The 27,519-nt window shown below is 40.3% G+C and overlaps 2 protein-coding genes across 5 annotated transcripts in view; one reads left to right on the top strand and one right to left on the bottom strand.

Moving 5' to 3' along the window:
* The window catches only part of NUDT6 (nudix hydrolase 6), a 73,552-nt gene extending 49,124 nt beyond the window's left edge, over positions 1-24,428 (bottom strand). For 3 of the 4 annotated variants that reach the window (XM_040250548.1, XM_040250549.1, XM_040250547.1), the window contains exons 1-3: positions 24,132-24,403; positions 19,547-19,750; positions 11,083-11,138 (exon numbers count right to left, since the gene is read on the bottom strand). In XM_040250548.1, coding sequence (XP_040106482.1) covers positions 11,083-11,138; positions 19,547-19,750; positions 24,132-24,369 — 498 coding nt within the window. In that variant the 5' untranslated portion in view covers positions 24,370-24,403. Of the gene's footprint in view, positions 1-11,082; positions 11,139-19,546; positions 19,751-23,844 lie in introns of all 4 variants that reach the window. The other variant, XM_040250550.1, reaches the window with a different exon arrangement.
* A 420-nt stretch (positions 24,429-24,848) lies between these two features.
* SPATA5 (spermatogenesis associated 5) overlaps positions 24,849-27,519 on the top strand; it is a 346,722-nt gene continuing 344,051 nt past the window's right edge. The window contains exon 1 of the mRNA XM_040250546.1: positions 24,849-25,066. Coding sequence (XP_040106480.1) covers positions 24,922-25,066 — 145 coding nt within the window. The 5' untranslated portion in view covers positions 24,849-24,921. The remainder of the gene's footprint in view (positions 25,067-27,519) is intronic.

The following is a 27,519-nucleotide window of genomic DNA, read 5'->3' as shown; positions in this document are numbered from 1 at the left end:
TTGACAGAGAGAAAAGATTTGCAAATGGTATGACTGACAAGGGCTTGATTTCCAAAATATATGAACATCTCATACAACTCAATAACAAAAAAACAAACCAATCGAAAAATGGGTAGAAGATATGAGTCATTTCTCCAAAGACAGACAAATGGTTAAGAGGCAACATCACTAACTCTTAGAGAAATGTAAATCAAAATTACAGTGAGGTATCACCTCATACTGGTCAGAATGGCCATCAGCAGTAAGTCTACAAACAATAAATGTTGGACAGTATGTGGAGAAAAGGGAACCCTTCTACACAGCTAGTGGAAATGTAAACTGATGCAGCCACTATGGGAAAAAATACAGAGGTACCTTAAAAAACTGAAAATAGAACAACCGCATAATCCAATAATCATACTCCTGGTAATATATCCAATTAATAGTAATCATACCTTGGATAAACCTCAGTGGCTACAACAGTGCCACTGCACAAAGCTTGGGTACATATCCAGGAAGACATAAACTCTAATTCAAAAAGATACATATCTAACAATGTTCACAGCACTACTATTCACAAAAACCAAGGAACAGAAACAATCCATGTTCTCAGAAACAAACCACTGACTTAAGAAGCTGTGGTATATATTTACAATGGAATATTACTCAGACATAAAGAGGAATGAAATATTGCCACGTGAAGCAACATGAGTTCAGTTCAGTTCAGTCACTCAGTCGTGTCTGACTCTTTGTGACCCCATGAATCGCAGCACGCCAGGCCTCCGGAGTTCACTCAGACTCACGTCCATTGAGTCCGTGATGCCATCCAGCCATCTCATCCTCTGTCGTCCCCTTCTCCTCCTGCCCCCAATCCCTCCCAGCATCAGAGTCTTTTCCAATGAGTCAACTCTTCGCATGAGGTGGCCAAAGTACTGGAGTTTCAGCTTTAGCATCATTCCTTCCAAAGAAATCCCAGGGCTGATCTCCTTCAGAATGCACTGGTTGGATCTCCTTGCAATCCAAGGGACTCTCAAGAGGCTTCTCCAACACCACAGTTCAAAAGCATCTATTCTTCAGCGCTCAGCCTTCTTCACAGTCCAACTCTCACATCCATACATGACCACAGGAAAAACCATAGCCTTGACTAGATGGACCTTAGTTGGCAAAGTAATGTCTCTGCTTTTGAATATGCTATCTAGGTTGGTCATAACTTTTCTTCCAAGGAGTAAGCGTCTTTTAATTTCATGGCTGCAATCACCATCTGCAGTGATTTTGGAGCCCACAAAAATAAAGTCTGACACTGTTTCCCCATCTATTTCCCATGAAGTGATGGGACCGGATGCCATAATCTTCGTTTTCTGAATGTTGAGCTTTAAGCCAACTTTTTCACTCTGCACTTTCACTTTCATCAAGAGGCTTTTTAGTTCCTCTTCACTTTCTGCCATAAGGGTGGTGTCATCTGCAAATCTGAAGTTATTGATATTTCTCCCGGCAATCTTGATTCCAGCTTGTGTTTCTTCCAGTCCAGCGTTTCTCATGATGTACTCTGCATAGAAGTTAAATAAGCAGGGTGACAATATACAGCCTTGGCGTACTCCTTTTCCTATTTGGAACCAGTCTGTTGTTCCATGTCCAGTTCTAACTGTACCATAGATGGATCTAAAGAATACTTAGTTAAGTGAGTCAGAGAAAGACTAATACAAGATAATAACTGTAAGTGGAATCTAAAAAATAATAGACATGAATCTATATATACAAAACAGAAACAGATTCATGTAACAAAGTTACTAAAAAGGAGCATTACTGGGAGTGATAAACTAGGAGTATGGGATTAACAGACACAAAACACTACACATGAACTAGATAAGCAACAAGGATTTACTATTTAGCAGAAGGACTCTGCTTAATATTCTGAAACATTCTTTGCTCAATATTTGGATTCAACTAACACCTGAAACTAACACTATTTTAAATCAACATATTTTTTTTAAAAAAGTTAAAAAAAAATTGTATCATGCTCTGTACTGCCACTCCATGCAAATGGAATTTAAAGAGAGCCAAAGAGTTCTAAGCAAAACAAAAACAGTTCTAAGAGGGACATTTATAGCAATACAATCTTACCCCTGGAAATAAGAAAAATCTCAAATTCACTGGTAAGTGACAAAATAGTTAAAAATAAAGTCTATTACAAAAGACAAAGAAAGATGGTACATAATGATAAAGGGATCAATCCAAGAAGGTATATCATAAATATATGTCCCGAACATAGGACCACCTCAATATATAAGGCAAATATCAATAGTCATAAAAGAAGACATCAACAGTAATACAATAGTGGGGGACTTTAACAGCCCACTTTCATCAATGGAAAGATCATCCAGACAGAAAATCAACAGGGAAACACAGGCCTTAAATGACATATTATTCCTGATGGCCTTAACTGGTACTTATAGAGCATTCCATTCAAAAGCAACAAATATATAAGCTTCTCAAGGGCACATGCAATGCTCTCCAGGATTGATATCTTGGACCAAAAAGCAAGACTCAGTAAATTTATGAAACTTGAAACCATATATCAAGTATCTTTTCCAACCACAATGCTATGAGGTCAGAAATCAAGTACAGGAAAAACTATAAAAAACAAACACAGGGAGGCTAAACAGTATACTATTAAATAACTAATGGATCACTGAAGAAATCAAAGAAGCAATAAAAAAAATGCCTAGAGATAAATAAAAACAAAAATGATGATCCAAAACCTATGGGATACAGCAAAAGTAGTCCTAAGAGGGAAGTTTATAGCAATACAATCTTACTTCTGGAAACAAGAAAATGTCTCAAATTCACAACCTAGCCTTATGCTTAAATCAACTAAAGAAGAAAAAATAAAACCTAAAGAAAGGAGAAGAAAAGAAATCATAAAGATCAGGACAGAACTAAATGAAATAGAGACGAAGAAAACAGCAAAGATCAATGAAACTAAAGCCTGGTTCTTTCAAAAGTTAACTAAATTGATAAATCTTTAGCCAGACTCATCAAGAAAAAAGGGGAAATGGCTCAAATCAATTATAACAGAAATGAAAAAGAACAAGTTACAACAGACACCATAAAAATACAAAGGATCATAAAAGACTACTACAAGCAACTATATTAAAAAAAAACAGACATTCTAGAAGAAATGGAAAAATACTTAGGTATAATTTTCCAAAATTGAGCAGGAAGAAACACAAAATATAAACAAACTGTTCACAAGTATTGAAACTGTGATCAAAAACCTCCCAACAAACAAAGGTCCAGGACCCGAAGGCTTCACAGGCTAATTCTATCAAACATTTAGAGAAGAGTTAACACTCACTCTTTTGAAATTATTCCCAAAAATTGCAGAGGAAGGAACACTCCCAAACTCATTCTATGAGCCCTGATACCAAAATCAGACGATATCACAAAAAAGAAAATTACAGGTCAATATCACTGATGAATAAAGACACAAAAATCCTCAACATAATACCAGCTATCTGAATTTTATAATATATTAAAAGGATCATACATCATGGTCAAGTGGTATTTATTTCAAGGATACAAGATTTTGTCATTATCTGCAAATCAATCAGTGTGATATATCACATTAACAAATTGAAGAATAAAAATATCAACAGACACAGAAAAGCTTTTGAAGAAAACTTAAACACCCATTTATGGAAAAAAAAAACACACAAAAAACAAAACTCTAGAAAGTAGGCACAGAGGGAACCTACCTCAGCATATAGGAAATATATGACAAACCCACAGCTAACATCATACTCAACAGTAAAAAGCTGAAAACATTTTCTCTAAGATCAGAAACATCAAGGATGTGCACTCTCACCACTATAATTCAACACAGTTTATGAAGTCCTACTATAGCAATCAGAGAAGAAAAAAAATTAACAGGGATCTCAATTGGAAATAAGAAGTAAAATTATAACTGATTGCAGATGACATGATACACAGAAAATCTTAAAAATGCTACTGGAAAACTACTAAAGCTCACCAATGAGTTCAGTATTAAAGTTTCAGGATACAAAATGAATACACTGAAATCTGTTGCCTTTCTATATGCTAACAATGAAAGACTGGAAAGAGAAATTAAGTAAACAATCCAATTTAACATAAGTATTTAAAAACAGTATGGGACTGACATAGTAATAGAAATATAGGTCAATGGAACAGGACAGAATGTCCAGAGATAAACCCATACACTTATGTTCACCTAATTATGACAAGGGCTTCCCACATGGAGGAGTGGTAAAGAATATAGCTGTCAATGCAGGAGATGCAAGAGACATGGGTTTGATCCCTGGGTCAGAATATGGCCTGGAACAGCCAATGGCAACCCACTCCAGTAATCTTGCCTTGAAAATTACAGGGACAAAGGAGTCTGGCAGGCTACATTCCATGGGGTTGCAAAGACTTGGACACGACTAAGCACACATACACACACTCTATAATAAAGGAGGCAAGAATATACAATGGAGAAAAGACAGTGGTTCCCAGAAAACTGGACAGCTACATGTAGAAGAATGAAATCAGAATACTCCATGACACCACACAGAAAAATAAGCTCAAAATGGATTAAAGACCTAAATATAAGGCCAGATACTATAAAACTAGTAAGGGAAAACACAGGCAGAACACTCTGACACAAATCACAGCAAGATCTTTACTAACCCACCTCGTAATGCAAATGAAAAGAAAATAAACAAATGGAACCTAATGAAACTCAGAAGCTTTTGCAGAGCAAAGGAAAAACCATAAACAAAATGAAAAGACAATCTACAGAATGGGAGAAAATATTTGAAAATGATGAGACCTACAAGGCCTTAATTTCCAAAATATAACAACTCGTACAACTCAGTAACACAAAATCAACAACCCAATTGAAAAAGGGACATAACACCTAAATAGATATTTCTCCAGAGAAGAAATACAGACATCTAGTAAGCTCATGAAAAGATGCTCAACATTGCTAGTTACTAGAGAAGTGCAGATTAAAACTACAACGAGGTACCACTTCACACCAACCAAAATAGCCACTGCTAAAAACTCCATATAAATAACAAATGCAGGAGATGTGGAGAAAAGGGGACCTTTCTACTCTTGCTGGGAATATAAGTTGGTAGAGCCACTATGGAAAACAGAATGGAAGTTCCTAAAAAAACTAAAGTAGCATTACCATATGATCCAGCACAAAAAGATACTTGCATGTTTATGTTCACAGCAGCATTACTTACAATAGCCTAGTCATGGAAACAACCTAAATACCTTCCACAGATGAGCAAATAAAAATGTGGTAGTTCCAGTTTAAGATGGCAGAATAGAAGGATGGGTGCTCATCTTCTCCTGTGAGAACACCAAAATTGCAACTAGCTGTTGAACAACCAGTGAAAGGAGGATACTGGAACCCATCAAAAGATATCCTACATCCAGAGACAAAGAAGAAGTCGCAGAGAGATAGTAGGAGGGGCACAATCACAATAAAATGAAGTCCCATGACCACCAGGTGGGTGATCCACACACTGGAGAATACCATAGAAGTTCTCCCACTGTTGTACAGGTTCTGAACCCCACATCAGGGTTCCCAGCCTGGGGATCTGAAAAAGGGACTGGGAATCTCCAGGGAATCTGACCTGGAAGGCCAGCAGGGTTTGATTACAGGACTTCCACAGGGCTGGGGAAAAAAGGACTTGAGTCTTGGAGGGCACAAACAAAATCTTGCCTGCACCAGGACCCAGAGGAAAGAAGCAGTGACTCCACAGGATACTGACCAAAACCCCTGCTAGTGTTGGAGGGTCTCCTGTGGAGGTGTGGGTTGGCAGGGGCTCATCACTGGGACTGGAGCACTGGCAGTAGTAGTCATGAAAGGTCCCCCTTGGCGTAAGCCCTCCTGGGGGTCACCATTAACCCTACCACAGAGCCCTTCACAGATCACTGCCTTGTTGTGGCAAAGGGCCTTGTGTAACTCAATGAAGCTATGAGCCATGCCATGTGGGGCCACCCAAGACAGACGGGTCACAGTGGAGAGTCCTAACAAAACATGATCCACTGGAGGAGGGAATGGCAAATCATCCAAGGATACTTGCCGTGAGAACCTCATGAACTGTATAAAAAGACAAAAAGGTATGACACTAAAGGATTAGTCCCCCAGGCCAGAAGGTGTCCAATATGCTACTAGGAAAGAGCAGAGGACATCTACTAATAGCCCCAGAAAGAATGTAGTGGCTTGGCCAAAGTGGAAATGATGCTCAGTTGTGGATGTGTCTGGTGATGAAAGTAAAATTTGATGCTGCAAAGAACAGTATTGCATAGGAACCTGGAATATTAGGTCCATGAATCAAGGTAAATTGGACATGGTCAAGCAGGAGATGGCTAGGATAAACACAGACATCTCAGGAATCCATGAACTAAAATGGACGGAAATGGACGAAGTTAATTCAGAAGACCATTTTATCTACTACTGTGGGCAAGAATCCCTTAGAAGAAATGGAGCAGTCCTCATAATCAACAAAAGAATCCGAAATGCCATCCTTGGGTGCAACCTCAAAAACCACAGAATGACCTGGGTTTGTTACCAAGGCAAGCCATTCAACATCACAGTAATTCAAGTCTATGCCCCTACCACCAGTGCCAAAGAAGCTGAAGTTGATCAGTTCCCTGAAGACCTAGAAGATCTCCTAGAACTAACACACAAAAAAACATGTTCTATTCATCACTGGGGATTGGAATGCAAAAGTAGGAAGTCGAGACACCAGGAGTAACAGGGAAATTTGGTCTTGGAGCACAAAATGAAGCAGGGCAAAGGCTAACTGAATTCTGCCAAGAGAATGCACTGGTCATAGCAAACATCCTTTTGCAACAATACAAGAGACGACTTTACAAATGGACATCACCAAAGGGTCAATACCAAAATCAAATTGATTACATTCTTTGTAGCCAAAGATGGAGAAGCTCTTTAGAGTCAGCAACATCAAGACCTGGAGCTGACTGTGGCTCAGATCAGCTTCTCAAAGAAAATTCAGGCTTAAATTATAGAAAGTGGGGAAAAGCACCAGGCTAGCCAGGTACGACTTAAATCCCCTATGAATATGCAACGGAAGTAATGAATAGATTCAAGGGATTAGATCCAGTAAACAGCATGCCTGAAGCACTATGGACAGAGGTCTGTAATATAGTACAGAAGGCAGTGAACAAACCTACCCTAACAAGAAGGCAAAGTGGTTATCTGAAGAGGAAAAGCGAAAATCAAGGAAGGGAAAGGTACATCCAGCTAAACACAGAGAATAGCAAGGAGAGACAAGAAGCCCTTCTTCAATGAAAGATACAAAGAAATACAGGAAAACAACAGAATGGGAAAGACTACAGCTTCAGGAAAATTGGAAATATCAAGAGAACAATTCATCCAAAGATGGGCACAATAAAGGACAGAAACAATAGCAACCTAGTAGAAGCTGAAGAGATTAAATGAAGCTGAAAGAATACATAAAGAACTGTACAAAAATTAACCAGATAACCATGATGGTATGGTTACTCACCCAGAGTTAGACATTCTGAAGTGTGAAGTCAAGTGGGCCTTAAAAAGCACCGCTGTCAATAAAGTTAGTAATGGATGTGATGGAATTCCAGGAGAGCTATTTAAAACCCCCAAAGATAACTCTATCAAAGTGCTGCACTCAACATGTCCACAAATCTGGAAGACCTAGCAATGGCTATAGGCCTGGAAAAGGCCAATCCTCGTCCCAATCCCCATCCCAATCCCAAGAAGGACAGTACTAAAGAATGTTCAAACCACTGGACAATTGCACTCATTTCCCACGCTAGTAAAGTAAGGCAAAGTCAAATTGCTCAGTCATGTCTGACTCTTTGCAACCCCATGGACTGTAACTTGCCAAGCTCTTCTGTCCATAGGATTTTCAAGGCAAGAATACTGGAGTGGGTTGCCATTTAAGATCATGCTTAAAATTTTGCATGGTATGCTTCAGCATTACATCAACCAAGAAATTCCAGATATCCAAGCTGGGTTTAGAAAAGGCAGAGGAACCAGAGATCAAATTGCCAACATTTGCTGGATCATAGAGAAAGCAAAGGAATTCCCAGAAAAACATCTACCTGTTTCATTAACTACACTAAAGGCTTGCACTGTATGGATCATAACAAACTGTGGAAAAATCTTAAAGAGATGGGAATACTAGACCTCTTACCTGTCTCCTGAGAAACATGTATGCAAGTCAAGAAGCATCAGTTAGAACCCTGTATGGAACAACTGGCTAGTTCAGGATTGAGAAAGGAGTACAATAAGGCTGTCTGTTGCCACTCTGTTTATTTAACTTATACACAGAGCACATCATGAAAAATGCCAGGCTGGATGAGTTACAACCTAGAATCAAGATTGGCAGGAGAAACATCACAACCTCATGTATGCAGATGATACGACTCTAACGGCAGAAAGCAAAGAGGAACTAAAGAACCTCTCAATGAGGGTGAAGGAGGAGAGTGAAAAAGCCAGCTTAAAAGTAAATAATAAAAAAACTAAGATCATGGCATTCAGCCGCATCACTTCATGGCAAATAGAAGGGGAAAAGATGGAAGAAGTAACTGACGTCCTCTTCTTGGGCTCTAAAATCACTGTGGATGGGGACCGCGGTCATGAAATCAGAAGACAAGTGCTTCTTGGCATGAAAGGTATGACAAGCCTAGACAAGCCTTGTGTTGAAAAGCAAAGACATCACTTTGCTGACAAAGGTCCTTATAGTTAAGGTTATGGTCTTTCCAATGATCACGTATGGTTGTGAGAGTTGGAGCACAGAGAAGGCAGAGTGCAGAATAATTGATGCCTTTGAACTGTGGTGCTGGAGAAGACTCTTTAGAGTCCCCTGGACAGCAGGAAGATCAAACCAGTCTGTCTTAAAGGATATCAACCCTGATTATTCATTGGAAGGACTGATGCTGAAGCTACAATATTTTGGTCACCTGATGTGAACAGTCGACTCATTGGAAAAGACGCTGGATGCTGGGAAAGATTGAGGGCAGAAGAAAGTGTCAGAGAATGAGATGGCTGGATGGCACCACTGATGCAACGGACATGAACTTGGGCAAACTCTGGGAGATGGTGTGGGACAGGGAGGCCTGGCCCGCTGCAGTTCATGGGGTGGCAAAGAGTTGGACAGAACTGGGCAACTGAACAACAGCAAAAACAGAGCCCTTAGACCCCAGGGCTGGGTGTCCTCAGGCCAAACAACTAATAGGGAGGGAGCACAACCCCACCCATCAGCAGATAATTGGATTAAAGATTTGCAGAGCAAGGCCCTGCCCACCAGAGCAAGACAGAAAAACCACAGTTCACAGGGGCTAGAACAAAACCCACATTAAAGAAAGTTAATCAGGATGAAAAAGCAGAAAGTTATGTCCCAGAGGGACAAGATAAAAACCCCCCAAAAACAAGTAAATGAAGTGGAGATAGGCAACCTTCCAGAAAAAAAATTCAAGACTCTCATTTAGATTTGATGGAGAAATCAAGCTTTCCAGACAAGTAAAGTTGTCTATCAGCCTATCAGGCCCCTCCGTCCATGGGATTTTCCAGGCAAGAGTGCTGGAGTGGATTGCCATTTCCTTCTCCAGGGGATCTTCCTGACCCAAAGTTAAGAGAATTTAGCACCACCAAACCAGCTTTACAATAAATGTTAAAGGAACTTTCCAGGCAGTAAACAGAAGAGAAGGAAAAGACCTACAGAAAATAAACCAAAACAATTAAGAAAATGGTAATAGGATCATACATATCAATAATTATCTTAAGGTAAATGGATTAAATGTATCAAACAAAAGACATACACTGGCTGGGTAGATGAAAATATGTGCATGCATGCACTTTCACTTACCACATCACTCTGCTTGACCCCCCCCCTCCAAACTGTATGTAATTATTTTATTGTTAGATTAATCATGTTCCCATTATGGCTTGCAATTGTAATTATCTTTTATTTTTTGTCTGGCTATTGACTGTGAAACTGATCAAAATATTTTACTATTGTGATTATGTAACTATTACTCACTTAATACCATTATATCATGATTGGTCAACAGAAAATATAATAGAATTCTGTATCACCAAAACTACTATTTAATAGAAAAACCTGTAAAAAGATGTGGTACATATATATATACATAATAGAATACTACTCATCCACAAAAAAAGAACTAGACAGGGCTTCCCTGGTTGTCCAGTGGTTAAGAATCTGCCTTGCAATGCAAGGGACATTGGTTTGACCCCTGGTACAGAAGGGTCCCACGTGCTAGCGAGCTGCTGAGCCCATGCGGAACAATCATGAGCCAGCACTCTGGAGACTGCAAGCTATGCCATGCTACAGCTACTGAAGCCTGAGCACCTGGACCCTGTGCTCTGTAACAAGAGAAGCCACCTCAATGAGAAGGCTGCACACTACAATGAGAAGTAGGCCCTGCTCAGCACAGATGAAGAAAGCCTGCATGCAGCAATGAAGACCCACCACAGTCAAAAAATTAAATAATCTTGGGGAAAAGAAAGAATGAAATAATGCTACTTGCAGCAAGATGAATGGAACTAGAGATTATCACATTATGTGAAGTCAGAAAGATAAATACTACATGATATCATTTATATGTGGATTCTAAAATATGATACAGACTGATCTATGAAACTGAAAGAGAATCATGAACATACAGAACAAACTGGTGGTTGCCATAGGGGAGAAGGTTGGGAGAGAGATGGAGTTTGGGGTTAGCAGATGTACGCTTTTATACATAGAATGAATAAACAACTAGGTTCTACTTTATAGCACAAGGAACTATACTCAATATCCATTGATAAACCTTAATGGAATAGACTATTAAAAAAGAAATGTGTATATATGTATAATTGAATCACTGCTACACAGCAGAAATTAACACACTGTAAATCAACCATATAAAAATACTGACTACAATAAATAAAAAATATTTTCTATATTTTTTAAGCATATCAAAGTTTCCACACTTTATTTTTCTCTAGATAGAAGTAAACATTTAGAAAGCAACTATAAAGAAGAAGCAACTTACTTTATTTCGATCTTGGACAACCAGTATTTTTCTAGTATTTTCATCAAATACAGCTCCTATTAGGGGGAAAAAGATAATCAAGAAATATGAATCTCATTCACCTCAGATTACTCCCATCTGAAGGCCCAGTTCAAATAACCACCTCATCCTTGAAAAGTTGTAAAATAACTTAAGAAACCAGTTACTCAGTTATCTTGGGTCTTTTAATGGCTGAAAGTAACAATGATGGTTCTAGCATATGCTATCTTACAGAATAATTATTTGTATCTCATTATCTAGATCATCTATTTCTGATGATAGTTAAAATATTCTTTCTATTATTTTAAGCATTTAGTGTCCAATTTTAAGTGCTTAAAAATATCCATTGAATCAATGGATTGACTTTTCCATTCTGATATTTATTCCTTGAATCACTATGTATAAACATGATCCAAATCTCAAATATCTCAACATTCAGTTCAAGACTTCTTCCTTAAAGCCACTTAAATTCCCTTATCACATTATGTACACAACTTTATAACTTACCAATATATTGCTACAGAATACTTTTTAATCAACAGTTTATATTTTTAAAGTTCTAGACCATTTATTTGATTTATTCATTCAACATAGACACTGTCCAGCACACTAGGCATTTTGCTAGATATTAGGGACTCAAAAATAAGTTTTTTTCTCTCCTTGAGTAATGCTAGGTCAAAAATAAAATGACACTTTAATGATCTAGCGCTTCCCTGATAGCTCAATTGGTAAAGAATCCACCTGCAATGCAGGAAACCCAGGTTCGATTCCTCAGTAGGGAAGATCCGCTGGAGTAGGGATAGACTGCTGCTGCTAAGTTGCTTCAGTTGTGTCCAACTCTGTGCAACCCAACAGACGGCAGCCCATCGGGCTCCGCCGTCCCTGGGATTCTCCAGGCAAGAACACTGGAGTGGGTTGCCATTTCCTTCTCCAATGCATGAAAGTGAAAAGTGAAAGTGAAGTCACTCAGTCGTGTCCGACTCTTCACAACCCCATGGACTGCAGCCTACCAGGCTCCTCCATCCATGGGAGTTTCCAGGCAAGAGTACTGGAGTGGGGTGCCATTGACCCACTCCAGTATTCTTGGGCTTCCCCTGTGGCTCAGCTGGTAAAGAATCTGCCTGCAATGTGGGAGACCTGGGTTTGATCCCTAGGTTGGGAAGATCCCCTGGAGAAGAGAAAGGCTACCCACTCCAGTATTCTGGCCTAGAGAATTCCATGGACTGTAGTCCACAGGGTCAGAGACAGATACTACTGAGCAACTTTCACTTAAAGATCTGCATTGCTGCTGCTGCTGCTAAGTCACTTCAGTTGTGTCCGACTCTGTGTGACCCCACAGACAGCAGCCCACCAGGCTCCCCCGTCCCTGGGATTCTCCAGGCAAGAACATAGGAGTGTTTCTTTAAATGCTATAATTTAAACATTATTTGTATTTATATAATGTGGGAAGATATTGTTAAAAATATATTTTCTATTCATTCATTCAATATTAATTGACCTCCTATATATAATACATGTAGGTTCTATATTTATAGTATATGAATTGAGATCCTTTTTTTATGTCAGGCACTTTTTCAATTGCTAAGGAGACAGCTTCAAAGAATCAGACACAACCCAGCAACTGAACCGCAAGGATACAGTGGTGAACAAAATGCCCTATCATTATGAGGCTCTTGTTCTGAGGCTGGTACGAGAACGTTACAAATGAGAAATAAATTATGCAGAACATGTGTGCAAGGTGAGTTGATTCGGTAGTGTCTGATTCTTTGTGACCCTATGCACCGTAGCCACCAGGCTCCTCTGCCCATGGGATTCTCCAGGCAAAAATACGGAAGCGGGTTGCCATTTCCTACTTCAGGGGATCTTTCCCACCCAGGGACAGAACCTCTGCTTCTTACTTCTCCTGCATTGGCAGGTGGATTATTTACCCCTAGCGCCACCGGATGGTGCTTAGTCGCTTGGTTGTGTACTACTCTGCAATCCCATGGATTGTAGCCCACCAGGCTCTTCTGTCCATGCAATTATCCAGGGAAGAATACTGGAGTCAGTTGCCATTTCCTACTCCAGAGGACCTTCCTGATCCAGGGATTGAACCCACATCTGCTGTTTCTCCTGTCTGGCAGGTGAATTCTTTGCCACTGCACCACCTGGGAAGCCCATATAGAACATGAGGTGGTAACAAATATTGCAGATGCAATACAGTAGGGAATAGATACATGCAACAAACAGAAGAACAATTTTCTCTGAAATTTAAACATCCCATTTTAGCCCTTCAAAGTCAAGAAAGAAAACCACAAAGTGAGATAATTAACATTAATGTTGGCTTCTATTAGAAAATATAAACTATAATTGGTTGAGTGGGCCTTAGGAAGCATTACTACAAACAAAGCTAGTATAAGTGATGGCATTCCAGATGAGCTATTTAAGATCCTAAGAGATGATGCTGTTAAAATGCTGCACTCAACATGCCAGCATATTTGGAAAACAGTAATGGCCACAGGACTGGAAAAGGTCAGTTTCACTCCAATCCCAAAGAAGAGCAATGCCAAAGAATGTTCAAATCAACATATAATTTCATTCATTTCACATGCTAGCAAGGTAATGCTCAAAATCCTTCAGGCTAAGCTTCAACAGTAAGTGAACTGAAAACCTCCGTATATACAAGCTAGATTTAGAAAAGGCAGCAGAACCAGCAATCAAATTGCCAAAATCCAGTGGATTACAGAAAAAGGGAATTCCAGAAAAACATCTGCTTCACTGACTACATTAAAGCCTTTGACTGTGTGGATCACAACAAACTGTCAAAAGTTCTTAAAGAGAAGGGAATACCAGACCACCTTACCTGCTTCCTGAGAAATCTGTATGCAGGTCAAGAAACAAGTTAGAACTGGACATGGAACAATGGACTGGTTCAAAATGGGGAAAGGAGCACGTCAAGGCTATATATTGTCACCCTGCTTATTTAACTTATATACAGTGTACATCATGTGAAATGCCAGGCTGGATGAAGCACTCAATCCAATTCCAGGCTCAATCAAGCTGGAATCTAAGATTGAGGGTGAAATATCAACAACCTCAGATATGCAGATGATACCAGTTTAATGGCAGACAGTGAAGAGCTAAAGAGCCTCTTGAGGAGCGTGCAAGAGGAGTGTGAAAAAGCTGGTTTAAAACTCAACATTCAAAAAACTACAGTCATGGCATCCCGTCCCAAAACTTCATGGCAAATAGTTGGGGTGAAAGTAGAAACAGTGGCAGGTTTTATTTTCTTGGGCTTCAAAATCACTGTTGATGGCAACTACAGCCATGAAATTAAAAGATGCTTGCTCCTTGGAAGAAAGCTATGGCAAACCTAGAGAGCATATTTAAAAGCAGAGAGATCACTTCACTGACAAAAGTCTGTATAGTCAAAGCTATGGTTTTTCCAGTAGTCATGTACAGGTATCAGCAGAGGACCACAAAGAAGGCTCAACACCAAAGAATTGATGCTTTTGAACTGTAGTGCTGGAAAAGACCCTGACAGTCCCTTGGACAGCAAGGAGACCAAACCAGTCAATCCTAAAGGAAATCAACCCTGAATTCATTGGAGAGACTGATCCTGAAGCTCCAGTATTCTGGCCAGCTAATACAAACAGCCAACTCATTGGAAAAGACCCTGGATGCTGGGAAAGAATGAGGGCAGGAGGAGAAGCGGGTGACAGAGCATTAGATGGCTGAATGACATCACTGACTCAATGGACATGAGTTTGAGCAAACTCTGGGAGACAGTTAAGGACAGGGAAGCCTGGAGTGCTCTAATCCATGGGGTCACAAAGAGTTGGAAATATCTTAGCAACTTAACAACAAAACCAAATAATTTAATTGGACTTTACGTGAGTTGAATGCCAAAGAAATAACCAAGAAAATCTACTCTTAATTTTTAATAATTTGTCATTACACAAATCAAACTTTTCCTTAGTTCACTATAAATGAGCCAAAAACAGCACTGGTAAACACAATGTGAGCGACCCCTGCTGGTCACAACACAGAGGCTAAATAAACCCAAAGAAACAGTGAAAACAGGGAAAAAGTGGAAACGATGACAGACTTTATTTTGGGGGGCTCCAAAATCACTGCAGATAGTGACTGCAGCCATGAAATTAAAAGATACTTGATCCTTGGAAGAAAAGTTATGACCAACCTAGACAGCATATTAAAAAGCAGAGACATTACTTTGTCAACGAAGGTCTATCTAGTCAAGGCTATGGTTTTTCCAGTAGTCATGTATAGATGTGAGAGTTGGACTATAAAGAAACCTGAAGGCCGAAGAATTGATGCTTTTGAACTGTGGTGTTGGAGAAGACTCTTGAGAGTCCCTTGGACTGCAAGGAGATCCAACCAGTCCATCCTAAAGAAATCAGTCCTGAATATTCATTGGGAGGACTGATGCTGAAGCTGAAACTCCAATACTTTGGCCATCTGATGTGAAGAGCTGCCTCATTTGAAAAGACCCTGATGCTGGGAAAGATTGAAGGCAGGAGGAAAAGGGGACTACAGAGGATGAGATGGTTGGATGGCATCACGAACTCAATGGACATGAGTTCAAATAAACTCCGGGAGTTGGGGATGGATAGGGAGGCCTGGCATGCTGCAGTTCATGGGGTCGTAAAGAGTCAGATATGACTGAGTGACTGAACTGAACTGAAACCCAAAGAGATTAGGGATTCAATTATTGTATTATGATGACTAGTCAGGTACTTGGAGAAGGCAATGGCACCCCACTCCAGTACTCTTGCCTGGAAAATCCCATGGATGGAGGAGCCTGGTAGGCTGCAGTCCATGGGGTCGCGAAGAGTCAGGCATGACTGAGCAACTTCATTTTCACTTTTCACTTTCATGCATTGGAGAAGGAAACGGCAACCCACTCCAGTGTTCTTGCCTGGAGAATCCCAGGGACAGGGGAGCCTGGTGGGCTTCCGTCTACGGGGTCGCACAGAGTCGGACGTGATTGAAGCGACTTAGCAGCAGCAGTCAGGTACTATACTATTTTTCATAATAATCCTGTCAGTGGTATAATTTTGAGTGCCCAACTTCACAAAGCCTTGAAACCGATGTCCTTTCTGGGTCACAAGCAGGTACTCTCGCTGTCCAGTACTGTACCTTCACCACACAATTGCCTTTTCAGAGGGCTGACATTACCATTTGAAGATCTATCCAACCATTCATTCAAGAAATCTTTATCGAGCACCTAGATTATACCAGACACTGTATTTTTGCATGTATGCTCAGTTGTATCCGCCTCTTTGCACCTCCATGGATTGCAGCCTGCCAGGCTTCTCTGTACTTGGAATTCCCCAGGCAAGAATACTGGATCGGGTTGCCATTCCCTTCTCCAGGGTATCTACCTGGCCCAGAAATCAAACTTGTGTCTTCTGTCTCCCCTGCTTTGGCAGGCAAATTCTTTACCACTGTGCCACCTGGGAAGCTTGACACTGTGTTTAGTCTGAGGATTAATAGGTAAACAAGACAGATAAAATATTTGCCTTCCTGGACTTCACATTATTGTGGGGACAATTAAGGACATGATAATTTCAAATTGTGATAAGTTCTACAAACAAAAACAGAGCTGGGAACTTCCCTGGCGGTCCAGTGGCTAAGACTCCATGCTCCCAATACAGAGGGCCTGGGCTTGATCCCTGGTGGGGTAACTAGACCCCACCTGCCACAACTAAGACTTCACATGCTGCAACTAAGACCCAGCACGGCCAAATAAATAAATTAAAATAAATATTAAAAAAAAAAAAAAAAACAGAGCTGGATAAAAGATGACAGAATTGGCAGGTGGGAGGACTATTTTATGCAGGAAGGTCAGGAACTTTTCTGAGGAGATATTTCATCTCTAAAGAGCTCAATAAACAAAGCCCTCTGGAAGAGCACTGCAGGAAGAGAAGCCAGTAGGTTTAAAAGCTCTGAGCCAGATAGGAGCTTGCTGTTTGAAGACAGCAAGGAAGCCACAGCTTTCCAATGTAGAGGAGGAAAGATTCTTTTCCCTTTACTCACTTCAGCTGTCAGACCTGAGCTGAACTGACATATGACAGATTAATGGATGAGAAATATGTACATTTTATTTGGTGTTAATAGTACCACGTGGCCTGGGTGGAAGTCTCCACAGAAATGAATATCTCCTCAAAGTATTTAGACCCAGGGGCTTATATACCATTCTAGGAAAGAGGGATAAATTGTGCATAAATGACCAAAGAACGAGGGCTTTGTTCTAGGGGAGGTAAACGGGTGAAAAAGTGCCGAGGAACTAACTATATGGGGAAACTAGCAGAACACAATGGTTGTTTTCATAAGGTTTGTACTGACGGTAAAGAATCTGTCTGCACTGTGGGGACACCAGTTCGACCCCTGGGTTGAAAAGATCCCCTAGAGAAGGAAATGGCAACCTACCCCAGTGTTCTGGCCTGGAGGATTCCATGGACAGAGGAGCCTGGAGGGCTACAGTTCATGGGGTCACAAAGAGTCAGACACAACTGAGTGATTAACACTTTTTTCACTTGTTATTTCATAAGGTTTGTACAGATTTATCTCAATGTCAACTCCCCATCTCTGGTGATAATGTTCTCTTCATTATGGTAGAAAAATTTATGCCCTGCTTTTAGGTAGAAAGGGTCAGGCAGAGAGCCCTTCCTGCTATCTCTCAATTGTCTTCACTTTGGCATATTTGAGGGTGGTATGTTCTGACTTCCTTAACCATCTACATCGTGTAGCTTTTAACAAAAAATGTCAACTATTTTCTCTTCATCTAAAAAACTGTATCTTTCTAGAAAAATGTCTTACAATATCTTCTGACCCCTATGGCCACTTCAAATCCTGCTTATTCTTCAAAACTCTGGTGAAGTTCCAGATCTCTCATCCCCTAAACTCCTATGGCATATCTTAATCATAATATATAGTACTTAGTTTATAAACAAGTTCTTCATAGGTGACTCTTTATGCATGTATTACCAATTATAATTCTCTAGTACTAACTGGAAACTAATTTGAAAGTCTGTACAATGAACTGATAATTATCTGTATGTCTTTCTAAAGAAGTGTGAGACTGTCATCAAATTTTCAAGTGGTCTTTTGAAGCAGAGATGAATGGAAAGCTGAATTGCCTCTATTTGCTACAGGGTAGTGAGACCGTGGACAGAGAAAACACTAGAAATCCTTGAACAGCTCCTTAGAAGACTCTGAAGATGAGAACTACCTTTTAAAACTCTTATTGATTATATGAAGGCAAATGATGCTATTATTAATAAATTACTAACAATACATATTACTGCCTTGTAATAAATTACAAGGATTTTTTCCCATTTTCATTATTCTGAAAACCTGAGTTTTCTTAACCCTCATTCTCAAAGGGTCATCCTAGAGAACCAACATCAATACCAGCAGCTACAGCAGCAGAGAATTTATTAGAATTGCAATTTTCGGGTCCATCTCAGACCAAATGAATTAAAAACTCCTGAGGCTGGGGCCCAGCAATCTGCTTCAACAACCCCTTCCAGGTGATTTTGATGCACTCTATAGTCTTGCCTGGAAAATTCCATGGACAGAAGAGCCTGGCTGTCTACAGTCCATGGAGTCAAAGAGTCAGACACGAGTGAGTAAGCACGTGCACACACAATTTGAGAACTCCTATCGTAACTCAAAGCACTCAAGCTAACCATGACTTAAAAATTCTTTATTTAAATTATACTATTTTAAACAATTGTTTGGAACAATAACTTCCTTAATTCAAATGTCTTTAAGAAGTAATGGCTAACCAACATAATACTGCATTTTTCCTAACACATATATATGGAATCTAAAAAATAAATAAATTTTTAAAAAGTCATGTTCAAATCACTGAAAAACTGGTTTGCTTTACCCTAAATTCAACTTTACAGTTTTATTAAATCACACAATTCATACTAACATGTGGTACCATAATAAAATGATCTATTCCTGGATCCCAGTTAAGTGTTCCTATTTCAGTAGTGAAGTTCAAATGTCTGTGTAAAACATGTTCAAACACAGCGCTGGAAAACTAAACTTGCTTGTTCTCTGTGCTGCCCTCTGCTGATCATAAGACAAACTTCCTCTCTTTAAAGCACTAGCTCCAGTTGGAAAGATGATAATCATTTAATCAAATTACTCATTCCACATGAATAAAGTATGGCTCAGATGGTAAAGAGCCTGCCTGCAATGTGGGAGACCCGGGTTCAATCCCTGGGTTGGGAAGATCACCCAGTGAAGGGAACGGCAACCCCCTCCAGTATTCTTGCCTGGAAAATCCCATGGACGGAGGAGCCTGGAGGGCGATAGGCCATGGGGTCGCAGAGTCGGACACAACTGAGTGACTTCACTTCCAGCTCTAAGAAGAAATCAGGTAACCCTCTAAACAGTTGATTCTGATTCTCTTCAGCTTGAAACTGACCTGCAACTCCCACTTGATGTGTAGCATATCCTGGTAATCTGCTGGGCCCATCTCCCAGCCACAGAGACAGCATAGATGAATCTGATTCCGCGTGATGAAAGCAGAAGCCCAGGGCAGCAGCAGGAGCAATAAACCGACTCTGAAGGATGGGAATGTGCAGCCACGCCGCTACTCTACCTTCTGATCTCCATTTCTGTACTGCAGCTGAAACGCAGAAAACAGACATCGATAAATATTTTCCAGAGAGAAAACTGGAATAAATTAAAACTCATCTCTGGGTGTCACTTCCTCCAGTAAGGCATATTTAAGCTCCACTTGGGGGGGGTTGGTGGTGGAGGGGGTGAGGAGGGATCCCAAAATGTCCTGTTAACATACATCAGCAGCATAATTTCCCCACCATTTCTTTAAGTCAGTATAGTAATGATCTTTATACATCATCTGACAATACCTGACATACAATTTGTGCTCAATAATTGCAGAATGCACAAACCGATTTAAATAAATTAGTTTCAATGCTGTTCTTTTTAACAATGAGCTTCAGTCTTTATAAATGACTACCATGGGCTGTTATTTACTGTCTCAAATATATGTGATTTTTTTTGGTTTATACATTTTGAGGTGGTTAAAAATTAACTTTGCTTTTAAATAATATATGGTAGTTCTAGAAAATTTTGAAAATAAAATGAAGAAAACTTCACATTAGCACACAGAGAAATTTAAAATTTTGACACATTTTCCACGAATATAATTTTGGAACTGACATACCACATATAATTTATAACATTTTTTTTTTACAATAGATTATAGATATTTTGTTACCATTAAAATTCTTTAATGAACATATATTTTTAATGACTGCATAATTTTCCTCATACATTTACGTGTACCACGAATTACTTAACTAACCTAATTTTGGACATGTAGATTGTTTAGTTCAGTCGCTCAGTGTCCGACTCTTGGCGACCCCATGAACCGCAGCACGCCAGGCCTCCCTGTCCATCACCAACTCCCGGAGTCCACCCAAACCCATGTCCACTGTGTTGGTAATGTCATACAACCATCTCATCCTCTGTTGTCCCCTTCTCCTCCTGCCCTCAATCTTTCCCAGCATCCCACCCTGATGCTCTCCACATCAGGTTGGTAATCTTACCTTATTATTAATTATACCATGACAAACATTAAAATATATTTTTGGCCTTTGACTTTAAATTATATTACTTTGTTACTTAAGATTGAGTTGGCGGGAAAAGATGCTAACATTTATCTGGCCCTTACTAAAATCCAGACATTTTAGATACAGTATTTTATTAAGTTCTCACAACATGAAAGGCAAGTATGGTGACCACTAAATTTACAGGTGAAGAAATGAATACTTTACAGTTTTAGAAAATCTTCTCAGATCACTTTCTCTATCCACCATCTCAGTCTTTACAATAATCCTATAAAATGTGTGGAGAGAGGGGAAAAGACTGGATCATTTATTTAATGGTTAGATTCCATTCCTTCCTCTTCTACAGCCTCTGAGGTAAGCATCTCCTTGTTAAGGACCATTGTTTCTCTACTCTTTCAAAGTCAGTGTCACTAACACAGTGACAAACAACTTGGGGCCTTAACAGACTTCTTGATTTGGGGCTTTGGGGTCCTGTCACATCCTTCTCACATCGAACTTTCTCTGGTATCTTCTTAAAAACTGACATAGTTACATAAAGTGAAATGCATAAATCCTAAGCGACCATTTGAGTTTTGACCTATGCATTCACTTGTGTAGTTCACATTCCAGTCAGGATTACAGAAGATTTCTATCACCACAAGACGTTCCCAAGACCTCCTTTCCAATCACTCTAATCAAAGGAAAAAGCTGAAGCTCTGAAAGTTTAGGGAAAAAAAGTTCAGAAAAAAAGTTCTGAAAAAGCTGAAGCCACTTGTTTACTATTTATCTTCATACTCTGACTTGGAGAATCTGTCCACTCCCACTGCTTCAGGTAACAGCTATACAAGGATGCTTGCCCAGTCCTGATCTCACTGAACACTGAATTTTGCTGCTCTCCAGTTGCTCTCATTTTCTGAAGGCTGCTGCTTCAAACTTCTTCATACTCATATTCAAAACTGACTCATAGCCATCCTCAAGTAGTTTTTATTTACCGGTATACTTCTGGCTCCAATGCTTAAAGTCTAAGAATCATTTTTAAAATCTTTTTTTTTTCTCTTTTTTCGCTAATAAACTTTAATGATTTTTCCTCCTGCCCCTCATTCCTTAGCTCAAATATATCCTTCAAAGTGAGCTCACATACCACCTCTTTTGACAGTAAGCTTTCCCTAAATGCTTTCCAAATGTGAACTTAACTCCTCTGATAGATTTACTAGAACTTACTACACAATGCCTAATGACATCTTTTGTCATTTATTTTTCTAATCCTAATATTCTGTGGACAGAGGAGCCTGGTGGGCTACAGTCCATGCGGCTGCAAAGAGCTGGACACGACTGAGCACGCACACACACAATATTTTGTGCATCTGCAATCCTCCAGGTTAACATATTATGCTTGGGCTCAATTCACATTTATTAAATGACTGACTTGTGTAAAGTCACACAGCTAATGAGTAGCATGGCAAGGATCAGAATTAGCATTACTTCCCCACTTATGCAGATATTCATGATGCTTACCACCACAATACGCCTTCACCTAAATTTAGTTTGTCTATAACAGGAACAGTAAAAGAATAAACCTCATGTGCAAAGGTGCAAAACAACTATTGCTAATACATTATATACAATCAGTTCTATTTGCTTGAAAAGAAAGAACAGATTTAGACATCCTATCAGGCTTTCTTCTCAGATTATTTATTTCAGTTTCTTTTTACAGGCAACATCATTCAGTTTTGTTTGACTCAATAACAAAAAACCCAGCAATGGTTCTTATAGTGCAGCAAGAACAAATTCTAGAGCCAGGAGAAGTTAATCTGTCTGTTAGTACCATCATCTTTGAAATGCAGATAATAGTACCTACCTCACAGGTTATAAGGACTAAATGAGTTAATTATTTTGAAGTCCTTAAAACAGTATCCAGCACTTATTGGGTATACTAGGATTTTATTAAAAAGTATGTAAGACTTCAGAGTTTATAAATTAGTCTCGTAATTTATCTTTGATGACCATACCTATCCAGTAAAGTAATTAGAGCTGGCATTATTCATATAAGCAACCTAAGGGGCAGATATTTTCAGTGATGATTATCCTAATGCCTGGTTAAGCATGTGGCAGAACATGGGACTTGAAACCTGGTCAAAGAGAAAGCCACTCAGTCGTGTCTGTCTTTGCAACCCCATGGGCTATACAGTCCATGGAATTCTCCAGGACAGAATACTGGAGTGGGTAGCCATTCCCTTCTCCAGAGGATCTTCCCAACCCAGGGATCAAACCGAGGTCTCCCAAGTTGCAGGTGGGTTCTTTACCAGCTGAGCCACCAGGGAAGACCGAAACCTGGATGTGACACCAAATCCAACCCACTTTCTGCTTTGCCTTCCTGATTGAGGTAGAGCTTTAATCACTAACAAGTTCAAGTGTGTACAATAAACACCTGTGTCGACCCACACATACTACACAAATTTGATTCTCCTATGGTCAACCCTGTTGGCAGTTAACAATTGTTCCCGAGGAGAGAAAACAAGGTGAAGGGGTAAATAGTTTCGAAATGAAGATAGTAAGATTAAAACAACTAGCTCACAGATGCTCACTCGCCATATTGATCCATATTGCTCCCAGATAAAGATCTGAAGTTTCCTTTCTAATGAGAGAAGAGGAATTTTCATGCCTTGCTTTCAATTTGATCATAAGGACCCTTGGGCAGCTCGAAAAACCGGCTGCTCCACCAAGTCAAGTGAAGGCTCCTTTATCCTAAGTTATCTTTCCTATCAGTGGACTCAAGGTTCAAAAGTGGTGAGTCTTCCTACCGAGGACTGAAACCACTCCATCAATATCCCCGGTTAATCACAAAAGGCAACCAGCTTTTTGTGAAATAGACGCAAACTAGTTCACAGGCTCCACAGCTCCTGACCCAACCTGTGTACAAATACGACCACTCAAACCTCTCCAGCCTATTCACTGGCCACCACCTGTACTAGGAAGCGACAGTTTTGCCCTAGGCAAAGTGCCCGGCAGAGCCAAGCGTCGGTAAATGTCAGTAAATAATAACAATATTAACTAACATTTACTAAGCGGTATGTGGCGGAAACTCTGCGAGGCACTTGATAACGCGTTATCCATTTCATCCCTCAGCAATTCCACGAGTTCCTATTACCTGGTTTTACGGGTGAGAAAATGGTGGTTTACACAACTTGGCTCTAGGTTACACACTAGAAAGAAGACCCGAAACAACGGCTGCTGATGCCAGAGTCTGAGCTGGCTACCGTTTCACCCAACCGCCTCAGAGACCTCCCCGCCAAGGGCACAAGAACGAAAGGCAGAAAACAGGTGCGGGTCAGGCATGCCCTCTCCTTCCCTCGGGCGCGACTCGGGGGTGGGGACCGCCGTTACTTCACGAGAAAGACTCAGGAGGCTGGAGAGCCTCGGACCAGGCGCACTTGCCCTGCAAGGCCCTTTGGAAGGCGACCGGGTCCAGGCGGTCCAGAGCGTCCAGCCTCCCTAGGCGCACGGAGACGCCTCCGAATCTGTCCAGCTCTCCCCGCAGCTCCTCAGCTCCGAAAGGGGAGTCCCGAGCGCAACCCGAACCGCCCGCGGACCAGCGGGGCCCTGCACCGAGCACTGAGCGGCTGGCCAGAGCAAGGACCACACGCCGGTAGCTCCCCCCCAACAGTGGCGGCATTTTGGCGCAGACCCTTGTTCCTCACGCCGACGCTCCAAATCACTCAACCCGCGTGACCTGGAAAAGAGGGAGATACCGTAAGTTTTAGAAGAGTGCCGCCCAGAGTTACCTCTTCGCAGAGGAGACGGCGAAGTCCAGTCGAACGGTTCCTCTCAAGAATCTGCCCAGATCCAGGAAAGCGGGAGAAACTTTCCCACCACTGCCCTCCCACCCCAACCTACCCCAGCACCTCCCACCCCGAGTTTAATTCAACAGATTTGTTCAGGATTAGGGAAGGCGGCGGATATACGAAAAAGTCCTGTTGTTAAGGAATTTACAATCTAAAAGAACTTTCCGTTCACCTAATCTGTTTTCCCTGGCCATTCAGGAACTCTTCAAAGACCGCGGATTCTGAAAAAGCTCGGCTCGCCTGCTCTTACTGCGCTGCACTCAGGGGATTACGGCTCAGGATGGAGCCTTGCCGGCTTCTGCCCCGGAAGTTTTTCTCTCAGAGAAGCGCGCACGTTGAGCCGGCTTTACCGCTGCTTCTCTCTCTGAGGCTGCCTACGGATCATGTCGTCCAAGAAGAACAGAAAACGGCTAAACCAAAGCGCCGAGAATGGTTCTTCCTCGGCATCCGCTGCTTCCTTTTCTTCAGGGGCCACAGCTTCTGCCGTGGCGGCCGGGACTCTGGTGGTGATCAACTTCTTAGAAAAGGGTAAAGAGTTCTGAGTGGGAGACCCGAGGCCGAGGGGGCGCCGTCTGAGAGGACCGAAAACCTAGCGATTCTGCCTTGAGGTGTAGAGGTTTTTAAAAATTGAACGAGGCAGAGGTGTGAGAGCGCAGAGAAGTCTGTAAAATACCCGAAGTCGCCCCTGCACTGGAGAAGTTAGGCAGAAATGACTTATCAGTGCCTAAGTCAAGCTTTTTTGTAAATTGCCTTGAATTTCTAGTAAGTTGTACTTGGAGCAGCTTTGCGTTAAGATTAACGGCATCTCTAACTGCAAAATCGTTCGTATCTAGCGAGGATAGTATACGAAAACTCTGAAATCCATTTCTGTAACAGTGTGGATTCGTCCTTTGTAATACAGAGACGTTAATGTGCCTTTAAAACCGAAAGGTGGCTTTTTTTCTTACCACACAGGTTCTGGTATTTAACAAATAAGCTGTTAATTGCGCGCGGGTGTTAGCAGTAGGTTGAGTATTTCAGGTATATATATCTCATTTACTCTTCTCGAAGCTTTGGGAGATGAGTACTATATTATTACGCTTATTTTACAGAGAAAAATTAACGCGATTCGCCCCCAGGTTACACAGGTACTAACTAAATGGCAGAGGCTTTTTTGAGTCCACATGTATTTGACTCTAAAGCCATTGAGCTACATCCCAACAACCTTGACTTGGAAGAACGGATTTAGTTGTTATAGCTTTAAGCAGGCTTGACCTCATGGCAAAAAATTTATGTCTGTGGCAGACCCTAAAGACAGTCTTTCAGTTGACATAGTGTTTTCAGTCTCTCTTGGGATCAGAGGACAACTTGCTCTGTCCTGCATATTCAGTCCCTTTTTCGACTGGATTTTTCCCATTGGCATTTAAACCTGCTGATAAAGCTCCACATCCTCCATTCCCAGACTTCTTAAATGGAGCCATCTCTGCCTCCTCAGCTCTCGTTTATTCCTTAGGCCATTCCTATTTGACATCCATCCCAGTATTCCATGGAAACTGCCCACTCCCTGATCTCTGATTATCCCCAGGTTGGTAAATCCAGTGGATGGTTTTCGTTGCGTATTTATCTGAGCAGCTTTTGGTATTGCCAGCCCTTTCTGTTTTCTTGAAATACTTTTATTTTTCTGACTTAAATGTCATCAAACTCTCCTAGTTTTTCACCCTCTTTTGGTTGGCACTTCATCAGTTTCCTTTGCATGTTGCCTTCTTGTGCCTAATGTAGAAGTTCCTTTATTCTTAACCCTAAACTCTCTTTCTCTATATAAATTTTTTTTTCCTTTGGCAAGTTCATCCAGTGCCCAGAGTTTTCCATTTACACTCTTATTATTTTTAGATTTATATTCGTAATTTGTTTCTGAGTCTTGATTCAATGGTCTTCTAGACCAGTGCTTCTCACACTCTGTAGGGAAAGTTTAAAAATTCCCAACATGTCACAGATCAGCACTTTTGTAAAATATGATAAATTACTGGAAAAATAAATTAAAAAAATAGAATTTTATTAGATTCAATAGATGTAAAATTACTCTGTTAAATTACAATAAAAACTACTTAATGCATATCCTTATTTTCTGAGGTAAGTACCTCTCATGAATAAAGAGTTCGTGGACCACGATTTTTTTTTTAACTGAAATATAGTTGATTAACAATATTATATTAGTTTCAGATGTAAGTCATAATCACTTTTAAATACATTGGGAAATGATCACCGTGATAAAGTCTAGTAACCATCTGTCACTATCCAAAGTTATTACAGTATTATTGACAATATTTCTTATGCTGTGTGTTAATTCTCTGTAACTTATTTATTCAATACTTTATAACTGGAAATTTGTACTTCTTATTCCCCTTCTTTTGCTCAGCCACCCCCACCTTTCTCCCATTTCAGAAACACATTTCTGTATCTGTGAATTGGTTGCTGTTTATATTTTTGTTTTTTAGTATCCACATGTAAGTGAAATCATATGATACTGGTCTCTGACTTATTTCTCTTGGCATAATATCCTCTAGATCCATCCATGGTGTTGCAAATGGCAAGATTTCATTCTTTTTTAAGTTGCTGAGTAATATTTCAATACATATGTATAAATGTCCTTTATATATTTTGGGTATTAATTCCATATCAAGTTGTCATTTGCAGATATCTTCTTTCATTCAATAGGCAGTCTTTTTGTTTTGTTTGATGGTTTCCTTCATTGTGCAAAAGCTTTTTAGTTAGATATAATCTCATTTATTTTTGCTTTGTTGCCTTTGTCTCAGGAGACAGATCCAAAAAATATTGCTAAGACTAACTTCAAGGAATTTACTGCATTTGTTTTTTCCTAGGAGTTTTATAGTTTTGGGTCTTACATGTAAGTCTTTAATCCATCTTGAATTTATTTTTGTAAGAAAGTGATTCAGTTCATTTCTTTTGCGTGTAGCTGTCCAGTTTTCCCAACACAATGATGA

Source organism: Oryx dammah, unplaced genomic scaffold (assembly GCF_014754425.2).
Source record: "Oryx dammah isolate SB20612 unplaced genomic scaffold, SCBI_Odam_1.1 HiC_scaffold_12, whole genome shotgun sequence".
NCBI lineage: Eukaryota > Metazoa > Chordata > Mammalia > Artiodactyla > Bovidae > Oryx > Oryx dammah.
The sequence above is the reverse complement of the archived record's forward strand: the minus strand, read 5'-3'. Positions and strand labels throughout refer to the sequence as shown.